The sequence below is a fragment of the Mustela lutreola genome, chromosome 2 (genome assembly GCF_030435805.1).
Source record: "Mustela lutreola isolate mMusLut2 chromosome 2, mMusLut2.pri, whole genome shotgun sequence".
Taxonomy (NCBI): Eukaryota; Metazoa; Chordata; class Mammalia; order Carnivora; family Mustelidae; genus Mustela; species Mustela lutreola.
In genome coordinates, this window is record NC_081291.1 from 2,646,719 (window position 1) to 2,659,288 (window position 12,570).

At 65.4% G+C, this 12,570-nt stretch overlaps 2 protein-coding genes across 2 annotated transcripts; both read right to left on the minus strand.

The window, feature by feature from the left end:
* Positions 1-240: 240 nt before the first annotated feature.
* Positions 241-1,570, minus strand: RAX2 (retina and anterior neural fold homeobox 2). Its single transcript, XM_059159472.1, has 2 exons — positions 1,355-1,570; positions 241-644 (listed from the first exon to the last, which is right to left on the minus strand). The coding sequence occupies exons 1-2, from the start codon at positions 1,568-1,570 to the stop codon at positions 306-308; spliced, it is 555 nt and encodes a 184-aa protein (XP_059015455.1). The 3' UTR covers positions 241-305.
* A 3,436-nt stretch (positions 1,571-5,006) lies between these two features.
* On the minus strand, positions 5,007-11,269 carry MATK (megakaryocyte-associated tyrosine kinase). Its single transcript, XM_059159473.1, has 13 exons — positions 10,735-11,269; positions 10,499-10,558; positions 10,034-10,147; positions 9,807-9,922; positions 9,484-9,703; positions 8,820-8,913; positions 7,498-7,563; positions 6,667-6,766; positions 6,493-6,577; positions 6,331-6,404; positions 6,029-6,224; positions 5,548-5,634; positions 5,007-5,454 (listed from the first exon to the last, which is right to left on the minus strand). The coding sequence occupies exons 1-13, from the start codon at positions 10,762-10,764 to the stop codon at positions 5,215-5,217; spliced, it is 1,482 nt and encodes a 493-aa protein (XP_059015456.1). The 5' UTR covers positions 10,765-11,269; the 3' UTR covers positions 5,007-5,214.
* Between the last annotated feature and the right edge of the window lie 1,301 nt (positions 11,270-12,570).

A 12,570-nucleotide genomic window follows, 5' to 3' on the forward strand; every position in this document is an offset into this window, starting at 1 on the left:
GTGGGCGCACGGAGTGAAAGCGGGGGTTTCTCTGCGGGCAGGAGGCCCAAGGGCTGGGGCTCAGCTGTGAAGGGCGAGCGCAGGCAGGGGACGTGGGTGCAGGAGTGCAGCTCGCCATGGCCTCGCTGTCCCAGAGCCTCACCGTGCACCCCACGCCAGTCTGGCGGACGGGGAGACCGAGGCCTGGGGTCAGGCCATCTTGTTCCTGAGACGGTGCCCGTCTCCCCGCAGGGCCGGCTGGGGATGGGGGCTCCAGCATGGGTGGCCATGGACAGGCGGAGAAGACTGGGCTGGGTGGGCCCCACTCAGGCTGGGGGCCAAGCCCTGTCCAGAACCTGTGCGTGCTCCTTGGCCAGCAGCCGCAAGGATGCCTCCTCCAGGGGGAAGCCCTCCGTGAAGGCTGGACCAAAGGCATGGGGGCCAAAGGGTGACTGCAGCCCCGGGCCTGGGCCCAGGAGGCGCGGGAGGCCTGGAACAGCCGGGGGCCCGGGGCCCAGCCAGGGCTCCAGGGGCAGTGGCATGGCTGGGGGGCGGGCAAACGGCAGTCCTGGGGCCTCGGGGAGCCTTGGGGCTGCCACAGCCCCGGAGCCTGACTCCAGACGCTCCTGGCGGCGCCACTTAGCCCGTCGGTTCTGGAACCACACCTGGAGGTAGCGAGAGGACCAGTTGAGGACCCGCGAGGAGGAGCCAGCCCTCTCTTCCCCACCCCACTGTGGCCTTAGGGGCTCCCAGCTCTGCAGGGTTCTGCCTGCCATCTGGCCTGACTCCCACCTGCAGTGCCAACATACCGTTACCTGTCTCGAAGGGTCCCCCAAGTCCCCCACCAAATCAGCCCCAAGTCTTCCGAAGCTAAGCCCTCCTCACCACTCTGCCGAGCCCCTCAGGCTCCGCAGCCTCTCTTGGCCCCGGACACCGGGTCCAAGCCGCTCAGCTCGGCAGTGGATGCCCTTCACGACGAGCTCGCTCTCAGCCGCGCTCGGCCTCCGCGGCCACCGGCTCTGCACCAGCGGCAAGTGGCCCCCGTGCAACCTGTCCCACAGCTCAGCGCGCACTCCTGGATGCCTAGAGATCACCCGTTCTCCTTTCTTTCTATTTTATTTTAACGTAATCTCTACACCCAGTGTGGGGCTCTAACTCACAACCTTGAGATCAGAAGTCACGTGCTCTAGCAGCCGAGTCAGCCAGACCCCAGCCTTTTCTCCTTTCTAACTGGAAAACTCCTACTCAAACGCTAAGGTCCCAGTCCCACTTCCCCTCCTCTGGGGAGCCTTCCCAGCTTCGAGATCTCACACCTACACACCGGGAGGGTCCCAGTGCGGCTCTGGCCCCCTCCCTGGCCCATGGCCGCCCTCACCTGCACGCGCACCTCAGGCAGGTGCACCTTGGCCGCCAGCTCCTCGCGGCTGTAAACGTCTGGGTAGTGGGAGGCCTCGAAGGCCCTCTCCAGCTGGTGCAGCTGGTACGTGGTGAAGGTCGTGCGGTTCCTCCGGTGCTTCTTCTTGGGGGCCTCCTCGCCCGGGCCCGGCCCCCCGCCCTCCGCCGCCGGCCCCTCGCCGGGGCTCAGGAACATGGCTTCTCCTCGCCCCACCTGGCCGGGCGGCAGCAGGACGGAAGGCGGTGAGGCAGCAGCAGGGACTGCCAGCCGGGGAGGGCAGGGGAGCCCCTGGCATCCGCTGGGCCGGGGGGGGGGGGATGCACCTTCCTTCCGCCTCCCCGCCCCCCTGGCCCTCGGGATGCTCTTGCTGTCCGTCCGTCCGTCTCCTCTCCGTGCGTCTGTCCTTCCACCTCTAGTCCCGCTTCCCCGCCTGAGCCCTCCCCGACGGCCTCCATCGACCTACAGCTCAGCTTTGGTCGGTCTGTCTGTCCATCCCTCTGTGAGCCTGGGACCCCCAGGAAGGCAGGAGGCTGGGAGGCTGCCCCCACTGTCCTCCGTCCCGGGGTGGGGCCTCTCTGGACCTCCAGCTGCCACTGTGCCCACCTGCCCTGTACTCACCGCCCCCAGCAGCCCCGCGACGGCCCCAGTATCCACACAGCTCCGGCCCCAGCGGGCCCAGCACCCCGTCTGCTGCTGGCCTGGCCCTGCCCGATGGGGCGGGGAGCGGGCTGGGGTCCAGCAAGGGGAAGATTAGCACGAGGTGATTAATTGAGGCGGCCCCTCCCGCCCGGGCACTGGCTGCTCTGAGCTGCAGAGGGCGGGCACGGGGGAGGAAGGCTGGTGTGTGTGTGGGGTGGCCACGGGCCTGGGTCCACTTCCCCTCACAGGACACCAGCAAGGGCCTCCCCTTCTCGGGGCCTCCGCTTCCCTAGCTGTAGAAGGGTGACACCAGGACTTACCTGATGGGGCTCTCACGGGGCAAGGAGGGAAGCCAAGTAGAGAGCATTGCACAGCTATGGGCACACAGCAGGTGCTCAGTGTCCACCACTACTATGTTTATCAGCTGGGGCCACAGAAATTTCCTCTCAGACACACAGGTGGTGACAGGGGTGGGGGAAGCCAAGGTCCTGACAGGGGAAGGCCGTTCCAGTTGGCTCCCCCAGACGCCAAGCTGGCCAGGGAGTAGGGGGCATTTGCGCTGGGTTTTGAGGAATGAATAGAAGTTCACTCTTCATTCATTCAATGAATGCTACTGAGCACTTACTGTATCCTGGGTACTGTTCATAGCAGTGAACCGAACACATCTTGGAGCTGACATGCCAGTAGGGGAGACAGACAATCCGCAAAGAAGACAGAGCATGGCAGGTGCTTCCAAGGCCAGTGAGAAAACCCCAGCAGGGGAGGGAGGGGGAACAGAGGGGGGTTGCTCTTTTAGAGAAAGTCAGCAGAATGGGGGGTGGAGGCCAAGGCTGAGATGCGAGACACAGCTCTGCATGAAGGGGAGGTCACCAGGGAACCACAGACCGTTGTGGAGCCGGGCGGGAGGCATTCGGATGGACGCATCCATTGTGGGCAAATGGGAGGCCGGGAGACGGCTGGAGGCCCGGTCAGGGCAAGGGCTCTGGGGACGGACATGGGGGAGAGGGGACAGAGGAACAGTCCTCCGGGAGAAAGCTGGGGAACAGGGAGGCACTGGTGATACCCAGGCCCCCATTTTGGGGACAGGGGATGACAAGATTGTCCCAGAGGCAGTGGCCCAAGAGCCAGAGCGGGTCCCAGGGGAAGGCCCTGAGGCTGGCTTGCCCAACTGTCCCCCGCCCACCCAAAGAGCCTGGTGCCCAAGAGGAGGGGAATCTGGGGTTGGGGGGTTAAGGTGAGACCAAGAAAGTGTCTGATGGGTTCAGAGACGTGGAGGACAAGGAGGGAGACTGTCTCTGCGGAGGGCGGCGGGAGGCCCAGGCCCGGGTACGGACCAGGAAGCAATGCAAGGAAGACAGGGCCCCTGCCTGGGTGTTGGCTCTGGAGGGAGGGGGCGCAGGAAGGAGAGACAGGCTTGTGGGCACCCCCGTGAACGGGGCGCCAGGCCCCGGAGGAGTGGGTCCACCTGCGCGCACTAATGGCCTTGGATGAGGAACCAGCTGTGGCTCCTGCTGAGGGCCAGGAAGGGGGGTCGGGCCTCAGCGCCCAGCAGTGCGGGAAGTCGGGCAGGGGACCCCAGCCACCCTCAGCCCAGGCGGGAGGCCTGGCTGGTGCTTCCCAAGGCTCCCCGGGGCCCTGTGAGCCCAGCTGCCCTGTCTGGAGCCCTGAGGTGGGCTCCAGGCTCTGGAGCGGGGGGACACGAGGCCTGCAGTAGGAGGCGGGGGCGGGGGGTCCCTAAGTCTGTCATTGCTTCATTACTAACGAGCTGCTCTGTTCTCAGGCCCCAATTAGCTAATTGGCCCCGGGTGGGTTAAGAGGCTGCAAGAGGGATCTGGGCCTTGGGCGCTGGGGCTTTGGTGGCTTAGCGGCCTGGGCTGAAGGTGCAGACGCTGCGTCAGCTTAGAGGACAGGATTAGGGGCGGGGCGGGGTGGGGCCATGCGACCCCTCCAGCGGGATTGCGAGGTCAGGCCACTGACCTCAGCCCCACTGGCCTCCCTTCCTTGTTTCTTCCCCAGGAAGAATCCCGAAGCCCCTTCAGGTGCTGGTGGGGAAACTGAGGCCAGTGGGTGGGGAAGGCTTCTGGGGGGCACCACAGGCGTTCAGTGTGACCTTGTGAAAGTCCCCGAGCCTCAGCTGGAGGTGGACCAGCCAAAGGGGGAAGGCGTGCCGTGGTCTGGCCATCCCTCCCCAGCCCTAGCTTCGGGGGTTTCTGGGGTGAGAACCACCCCAGCCTGGCCAGAGACCCCTCGAGGCATCCTAGAAGCTTCGCTGGATGGGAAACACCAGTTGAGCTGGGGGTGACGGTCAGTCACAGCAGTAACTGAGCCTGTGCGCGCAGAGCCCTTGGCCGGTGTGAGCCTTCAGATCCCCGCTGCCACCCCAAAAAGATGCCTGCTCATAGAGGGGCTGCTGGAGCCCAGGCTGGGGGACCCCCTCCCCCGCTCACCAGATGCACTAACGTGTAGCACTAATGTCCCCCTCATCCTGGAAATGCTCTCAGGTCGGATGGTTGGTCACCACAGGTCAGGGCCACAAGGCTCAGAACCTGGGGGTCCAAGCCCAAGTCCCAAATTCTGCGTGGGGTGTGGACACAGGGGCAGGGCCACACTTGGCAGCCAGTCTCCCCCGGAGTCACTGGTCTGGAAGCACCACGGGGTGAGACCCTCCCGGGCTCCCGCTTGCCCACCCTGACGGGCAAGGGCTGAGGCAGAGGCAGTGGAGGAACCACCCCAATACGGTGGCCGTGGGGGTACCACAGCAGGAATCATGGTCCTAAGTAGGTCCAGGGGTGGTCGTGATACGGGCCTGGGGGGTCTCCGGGCTCCATCCCTGGAGACCTGTGTCCCTGCGGTGGCTGCAAGATCCCGGCTGGGCAGGGTCCTCAGTGGGTAGACACTGGGCAGGCGGACGGCCCCGGGCTGAGCGATGGTGGCAGGGGGTCCCATGGGGTGCAGGACGCCAAGGGCCGCAGAGAGACTCAGACACCGGCCGTCCTTGGAAAGCAGTCTTTATGGAGGGCTGACCCCTCGCCTCCCCGGTCCGCGGTGCCCACGGGCTGCCTGGAGTCCCCTGTGGGTGCCTGCCCCTGCTGCGAGCCAGATGGGCCACTCACCGGACCTGACCCTCTTCAGGCCTGGCCGTGCCCCCACACCGTGCCCTTCACTCTCTCCTCTGGGGCCTGAGGCCCCAGTGGGCAGCGTCAGGGCTCCTGGCCTCGGGGCAAGGGACAACTGTCCGCGTCCTGGGCCCCCGCTGGGGCCAAGGCACCCGCGCTGCGCAGTTCCCGGGCCAGCTTCTCTGCCAGTTTCCGGAAGGGTGGCCGGCGGGCAGGCTCAGCCTCCCAGCAGCTGCCCATGAGGGCATGGATGGGGCCCGGACAGCCCTCGGGGGGCTCCATGCGGTACCCCTTCTCCACGGCCTCAGACACCTCCTTCAGCGACTGTGGGAAGAGGGCACAACGGCGTGGCTGGGGTCAGGGCTACAGTCGTCAGACCCGCAAAAAGCCCAGAGCCTCCCCCCAGGCCCCACTCACCATCTTGGGGTATGGAGCCCGGCCGTATGAGAACACCTCCCACAGAAGCACCCCGAAACTCCAGACATCCGACTTGCTGGAGAACTTCTGTGGGGCCCAGGATCAGGGTGAGGAGGGGCCCCAGCTTCCTCCAGGAAGTCCTCCTGGGCTCACCTTCACTCTCTGGTCGCCTCCCAACAGACTCCCTCTGAACCTCCCTGAGCCAAGTGGGACTCAGACCCAGTGCAGGGAGGGGTCCTTGGTATTCTCGGGCCCAGGAGAGAGCCTGTCTGTTTCAGAAATGGGGAAACCCGGGCCCAGAGGGGTTCACACAAGGGAGAGGCCAAATGTAAGCTAAAAGGGGACGACCGTGGGTCAAGTGCTCACTGGGGCGGCAGAGCCATTCCCTTAAGAGAGGTCCAGAGCAAATGAGAGCTGTGCCCAGGGTCACAGAGCAGGGCGACCAGGGCTTTGAGGGTCGCAGGGGCGGTGGGGGGCTCACCCCGTGTTTGAGAGCCTCCGGCGCCGTCCACTTGACGGGCAGCCGGCTTGCGTCCAGCCCCTTCCGCTCAGCTTTGGCCAGGCCGAAGTCGCTGACCTTGGCCACCAGGTCCTCGGAAATGAGGATGTTGCGGGCGGCAAGGTCTCGGTGCACCAGCTTCTTGCTCTCCAGGTACTCCATGCCCTCGGCCACGTGCCTGGGGAGGGGGCGGAGCCCGAGGCGGGGGGTGGCTCCGAGCCTCAGTGTCCCCTTGACCTTGGAGGCCCCCCCCAACTCCACCCTGCCCCGGGAGCCCCACTCACAAGGAAAACTGGAGGAGCTGGGGGGTGCTCACGAGGGCCCGGCCCCGTGTGCGCAGAAAGTTCACCAGGTTGCCCTGCGGGGGAGGGAGATGGGCCTGGGGGGCTCGAGGCTGCTCGGCGGCCCCCCCCAGGCCCCGAGGGCACCTCAGGCCTCACCCCCACCTTGCTCACGTGCTCCATGACGATGTAGAGCCCCTGGTGCAGGATAACGCCCAGCAGACGCACCAGGTTCTTATGCTGCATCTTCCTGGGGGGGCCGGCAGGTGGGCGTGAGAGCTCGGCCGAGACCCCGCCCCCACGACGCCCCGCCCCCACGACGCCCCGCCCCCGCCTCACGTCATCACTGCCGTCTCGTCCAGGAAGGCCTGGGCGGTCACGTCACACTTGATATTCTTCACGGCCACCTTCTGGCCCAGGTACTCGCCCTGCAGGACCGCTGGGGGGAGAATGGGCGTAGGAATGCCCACCCACCCCGACCCCACGCGCCCCAACACCGCTGCGGGGCCCCAGGCCCCGAAACCCTTCACGCCCACAAGCTGATCCGAGACAAGCACGAAGCATGTGCCGCTCGGGGACCAAATCCTATCCTGTCAGAGGGCACCCCGCTTCTGCCAGGCCCCCAAGTTCAGGGACGCCTGGGCGGCTCAGTCGGTTAGGGCCCCTAAGTTCTGGTGGCTTTTAGTGTTTTAAATGTTTGGGGAAAAAAATTGAAAGAAGAATACTACTTTGCAACACAGGAAAATTACACCGCGCTCCCGTGTCAGGCCGCAAATAAAGTTTTATTGGTCCACGGCCCTGCCCGTTCATCTACCTGTGTCTGCGGCTGCTTCCCTGCCGCAAAGGCGGAGCTGAACACGGACTCAGACTGTCTGGCCCCAAACGCCTGGAATAGGTGCCCTCGGGCCCTTTACAGAGAAGGGAAGCCGACCCCTGACCTCAGTAAGCCCCAGAGCCTTCCAGGGGAACAGCTCCCAGGAGGGGCGTCCAAGCACAGGGCCTGGACGGGTGAAGGCATCATGCACCACCGCCGAGCGCCTCCCGGGGCTGACCTCAGCCCCTCACAGAGCAGATGCTAACCCAGGGAAGAATTACTTCACCCCCCAGTGATTCCTAAACCTGAACACGCCCCCCTCCCCCCTTCAGCCTCTGACCGAGGCCTCCACTTACCTCCGAACTCACCCTCTCCAATCCGTGCGCCCAGCGTCAAATGCTGCAGGTTCAGTAACCAGCCAGCTGTGGGGGGAGGGGGTGGGGGACGGGGTCACGGGGGAATGGGCCCCACCTGGCGAGAAGCCGGGTGGGGTCCCCGGCTGCGTCCCAGCCAGGGCACACATACAGCTGCTCCCAGCAACGGCCTGAGACCCCCCCACTCCCAGCCCTGTAGTCAAGTGCTGGAAAGCAGCCGAGCCTGTCTGCCCCAGGATGACCTGAGGAAAGGGGTTATGGGGGGGAGGGGTGGACCCCAGGCTTGCTCTCCAGGAATGCCCCATCAGGTCCAGGGGGAGATGTTGACAAACCCTTCAGGGCTACCCTTCTCACTTCTACCTGAACACTGTGTCCCTCCAAATATCCAGAGGCTCTTCCCTTTAAAATCCTGTACCTCTGGCCACCCAGGATACACACCAAAAAATACAAGAGACACGGGGACCAGTAAAGCTTCTGGAATCTTCTGGCAACGTTTCCAGAATCTTCTAGAATCTTCCAGTGCTCTAAAGAGCTTTAAAGGGTCTGGGGTCCAGCCTCCCTGACTCCCTGTCTCAAACATGCCTGTGTTCTCCTGTTCTCTCTCCTCTAGTAGGTTCTTTAGCCCCCTTCCCCTTCCTCCCCAAAGCCCCCCCTCCAAATCACGAGCCCTTAGTCATGGCCATGGACAGGGACACCAGCCTCCCCTTGAGGCCATCCCCGAATCATCCAGATTTCCCTGGGAGAGACAGACACCATCATCAGGTTTAGGAGTGGCCTTGGGAGGGGGCATTGCTCAGGGCCTTGAGCATGGAAGATCTCATTATTGGGGGGTAGGGGAGCACTTCAGGTGGAGGGAACAGAAAGCACCATAGCAGAGAGGCCAGAGAGGAAAACCAGGAGGCAAGCAAAGAAGAAGGGTTTGTAGATGAACAGAGAAAGATGGTTCAGCCACAAGGGAAGGTTCTGGAAGGCAGGAGAGTGACGTGGGTGGACTTTCATGGTAGAAAGTCAGTTCTGGGGGCCCAGAGGCAGGCGTCCCATGGAAGAGGTGGTCTGGTGGGATGGTCTGAGGCCAGGCTGGGGCTGGGGTTCAGGTCTTTGGCCCAGGCGACAGGGCGGATGATGGGGACACAGAAGCAGCAGCAGGGGTGGGAATTCGCTCCTTGTGGGCTGGTGGGCGTCTGTGGGTGTCCTTGCCTGACCTGAGGGCTGCCCCAGGTCTTTCGCTCACAGTGCCGGCACAGCAACATGCTCATGCAACGTGGCCTTGGCCGTGGGCCCCCTGGGGAGGGGGAGGGCCCTACCTTTGGCCAGCTCCTCCTCTGCCGACTTGGTGCCCTGCTTCCTCTTGGGTTTCACTAGCTTCGTGCAGATGGCCCCCTTGTCCTTGCTGTAGTGCTGCGGGGTGGGGTTGGGGCAGAGGCAGCGGTGAGCCTGGCCCCCCTCCACGGGGGGGTGCGGGGGGTGTTAGCAGGGAACCCCTGCCTTCTGTGCCCTCCGCAGCGGGGGCTCTCTGAGTGGGGCGGGGGGGGGGGGGGGGAGCCAGGGAGAAAGGCTTCGCTTCCCACCCGGGGAGTTGGACTGGTTTCCATGGGAACGGAAAGGATCCAAGCTAGGAAACAGGAGGATCCTGGGGAAGGTGGGGCGGTGGTCTGTGGATTAGTGTCGACAGACAGCGAGGTTCCTAGGGGTGCCCAGAGGAAGCACCCCAGATCCTCCCTAGAGGTGGACCCGGAGACCCAGACCAGCTGCAGGGCTGATGGTCTGCGGGGAACAGCTGCTCCTTCCCGCACTGGGACTGAGCAGGCAGCTTTGGGTGTCCTGGGCCCAGCAGTTCCCGGAATCGAGTGGAGGGAGTTACGGGGTGCGGGTCCCTCGGCCTCCACCTTGCAGACCATGCGGCTCTGTGGCCGGGTGAAGGGGCGGGGTCCCGGGGCCGGAAGGGGGCGGGGCCTGCGGCGGCCACACCTCCACCATGTCCATGAGGTTGCAGAAGCACACGGCCTCGTCGATGGTCAGGTGACCGTCGCGGTGCAGCACGCGGTAGTGGATGACGTCGCGGCCGAAGCTGACGCACAGCACGTAGTCGCCGGGGTGCCGCGCCGACTCGCGCACCAGGAACAGCCCGTCCTCGGGCGGCTGCAGCTGCTGCACGGCCTCGTGGCCCGAGATCTTCCCGTGGAACCACCTGCGGCCGGGCGGGAGGGCACGCTGGGGCCAGGCCGCCCCAGCCCTCCTGCTGCCCATCCCGGGCGGTCCCCAGACCCACCCCGGGCCGTCCCCAGACTCACGGCATGAGGCTGAGCTTGGGGTCCGCCGACAGGGCCTCTCGCTCCCGCAGCGCCCCCGCCGCCAGCAGGCCCTCCTGCCCGCTGGCGTGGTGCTTGGCGCGGTACCAGCTCTTGCTCTGCAGGGAGGGAGCCAGGAGTCGGGGCTGGGGGCATGGGGGCATGGGGGGGCCGGGTCCCGGCAGAGACACACCCCACCGCCCGCGCCAGGCCCTCCAGTCACCACTCACCTCGCAGGCCTCCAGGATGGTGACCACGTCGCCCTTGCGGAAGGCCAGCTCTCCCGGCTTGGGGCGCGTGTGCTCACACTTGGTGATGCATTGGGTGCCTGGGGCCCAGCGCCTCTGAGAGGTGGGGGAAGGGGTGGGGGAGGGACAAAGGGGCATGAAGGAGAGGCCCAGGGAGGGAAAGAAGTAGAAATTGGGCAAAAGACAGCAGGGCAGAGACAGAATCCAGAGGGAGCAGCCAGGGCAGAAATCTCACTCAAAAACCCCGGGTCCCAAACCAGAAGGTCAGGAAGAAAAGGTGACAGAAAGGTAGCATCAGGTGACAGTGAAAAAGTGTGCAGCACTGGCTGAAGGGGCCTGAGTCCCAGAGAACAGCCCCCACCCCCCCGACATGGGAATGAGGTCCCGCGGCTGTGGGCCTGGTGGAGCATGGCCCAGAACCCCAGCGCCTGGGTTGGGGGTACTCACCGTTGGCATCCTGGCTGAGATGAACGCCCGACGCCAGGCACGGAGGAAGCAGGGGCTCACCTGGGGGCGGGCAGAGAGCAGCTGGAGAGCCCCAATCTGAGGCAGACTGGGGCCCAGGGCCATTACTAACTAACCACTTCCTGCCCAGGCCAGGGGGAGGCAAGGGCGGGAGGGCATCCCCATCGGGGGCTCCAGGGGGTGGCTCCCCAAAGCCTCTCTGGGGAGGTGGTCTTTACCCACAGGAGTTCCTTATCAGTCACGGCCATGGAACATCAGCGAGGAAACCATAGAGTCCGGCCCCGCCATCGTCCCGAAAGGGCAATGGGGCCATAAGGTGGGCCCAGAGTGAGTGGCCATAGGGTGGGGAGGGGAGAAGTGCCTGCTGGCTCAGGCCCCAGTGGCCACACAGTGGGTGGGGACCGGGTGCCACCTAATTGAGCTTGGCTCTTCCTCTTTTCTGATAAGTGGGCAGGGGCAGGGCGAGGAAACAGAAGGTGATTCAAGGTCATTCCCAAGTATCTCTGAACCTAGGGTGGGGCCGGGAGGGCATGGGGGAGGGGGCATGCAGCCCTACTGGGCTCCTCTGGCCATCCACAGAGACTCTCTGATGCCCCCCAGTCCCAACACCAACCTAGGACAGACAAACAGTCTCTTACTGCTGCTGGAGAAGGGGCTTGTCCACCCCCTTCCTCCTCCTTGGACCCTACAGCCAGCGGCTGGGCAGTGGGGACGGTCGAGGGGGATGAGCCTCTGACCCTCCAGTATTACCCCCATAAACCCCCAGCCCCATGTGTACTCACACGCATACTGATCCATGTACACACGAGCACACACAGAAACACATGGGGCTTGGACACAGGTGGACACAGGTACCCACAGGCACGCGGGTATGCAAGCAAAAGCACGTTCACCTAGAGACAGGTGTGTACACTTCTACACATGTGTACACACGGGCAGACTCTCAGACATCCAGAAATGTGTGTACCTGTCCCCCAACCCCCCAGCGCACACAGAGACCCACACTTGAACACCTGGGCACGGAGCCGCGGGGCGCCGGCCACTGGGCCACCCCCGCACGCAGAGCTACACGCAGGGCCGCGCACACGCATCTCGGCCACACGCGAACATCCCTCCACGTGGACGCGCGCATACACACACCCGGGAGCTTGCAGACGCGCACACTCGCGCCCAGAAAAACACCCCCACCCTGCGCCCGATCGCCTCTAACCACCCGCTACCCCAGCCGCGTACCCGCCGCGCACGCCAGACGCGCACTCTCGCGCTCACACCAGCCTCTCCACCGCACGCCCGGGACGCCCCCGGAGCCCTCGGGGTTCCCCCTGACACCCCGCCACTGCCCCTCCACCCCCCCGCCTCCCCTCCACCCCCCAGCCACCGCGCTCACCTGTTCAGGGGGCGCCCCCGGGCCGCGCCCCGCGCCCACACCCAGGAGGGCCCCCGCGCGCTGGCTGCGCACCCCGAGGCAGCCCTGGCTGCACAACTTGGAACAAGTTGCTCCGTTTCCTCATTTTGGGGTGGGGGGAGGAGGGCTGGGGGAGCGGGGGAGCGGGAGGCGCCGCGGCCCAGGAGGCCCCCGCAGGTCCTAGCGCCGGCCGCACTGCGGTCTGCTCCGCGCGCCGCCGCCGCCGCCACCGCCGCCGCCGGCCCCTCCCCTCCCAGCCCCGCCCCTGAGGCCCCCGGCGCGGCCCGCCCCACCCGGGCGGGGGCCCGGGGCTGTCGCCGGCTCCACGCCGCTCCCTGGCACCGCGCCGCGGGGCGCGTACCCCGTTCGCCCTGGGAAACAGGGGCCTTGGAGCGCGGAGCGGGTGCAGCGCACAGGGCGGAGGAGTTGCGGGGAATAGGGAGAGTGAGTTGCCCGTCTGGGGCGATAAGCAAGCCGCAGAGCCCACACTATGCCTCGGACCCTTCGGACTTCGATATGCCCTTCTCATCCACCTCCTCTGCCAAGAAGGTTGTTGGTGCTGGCGTCTGGCGCGGAGCGATTGCTCAAGAATGTCACTGGTCATCGGTGTGTTAGGGTCACCGGCAACATTAGGGGGACCTGAGGAACC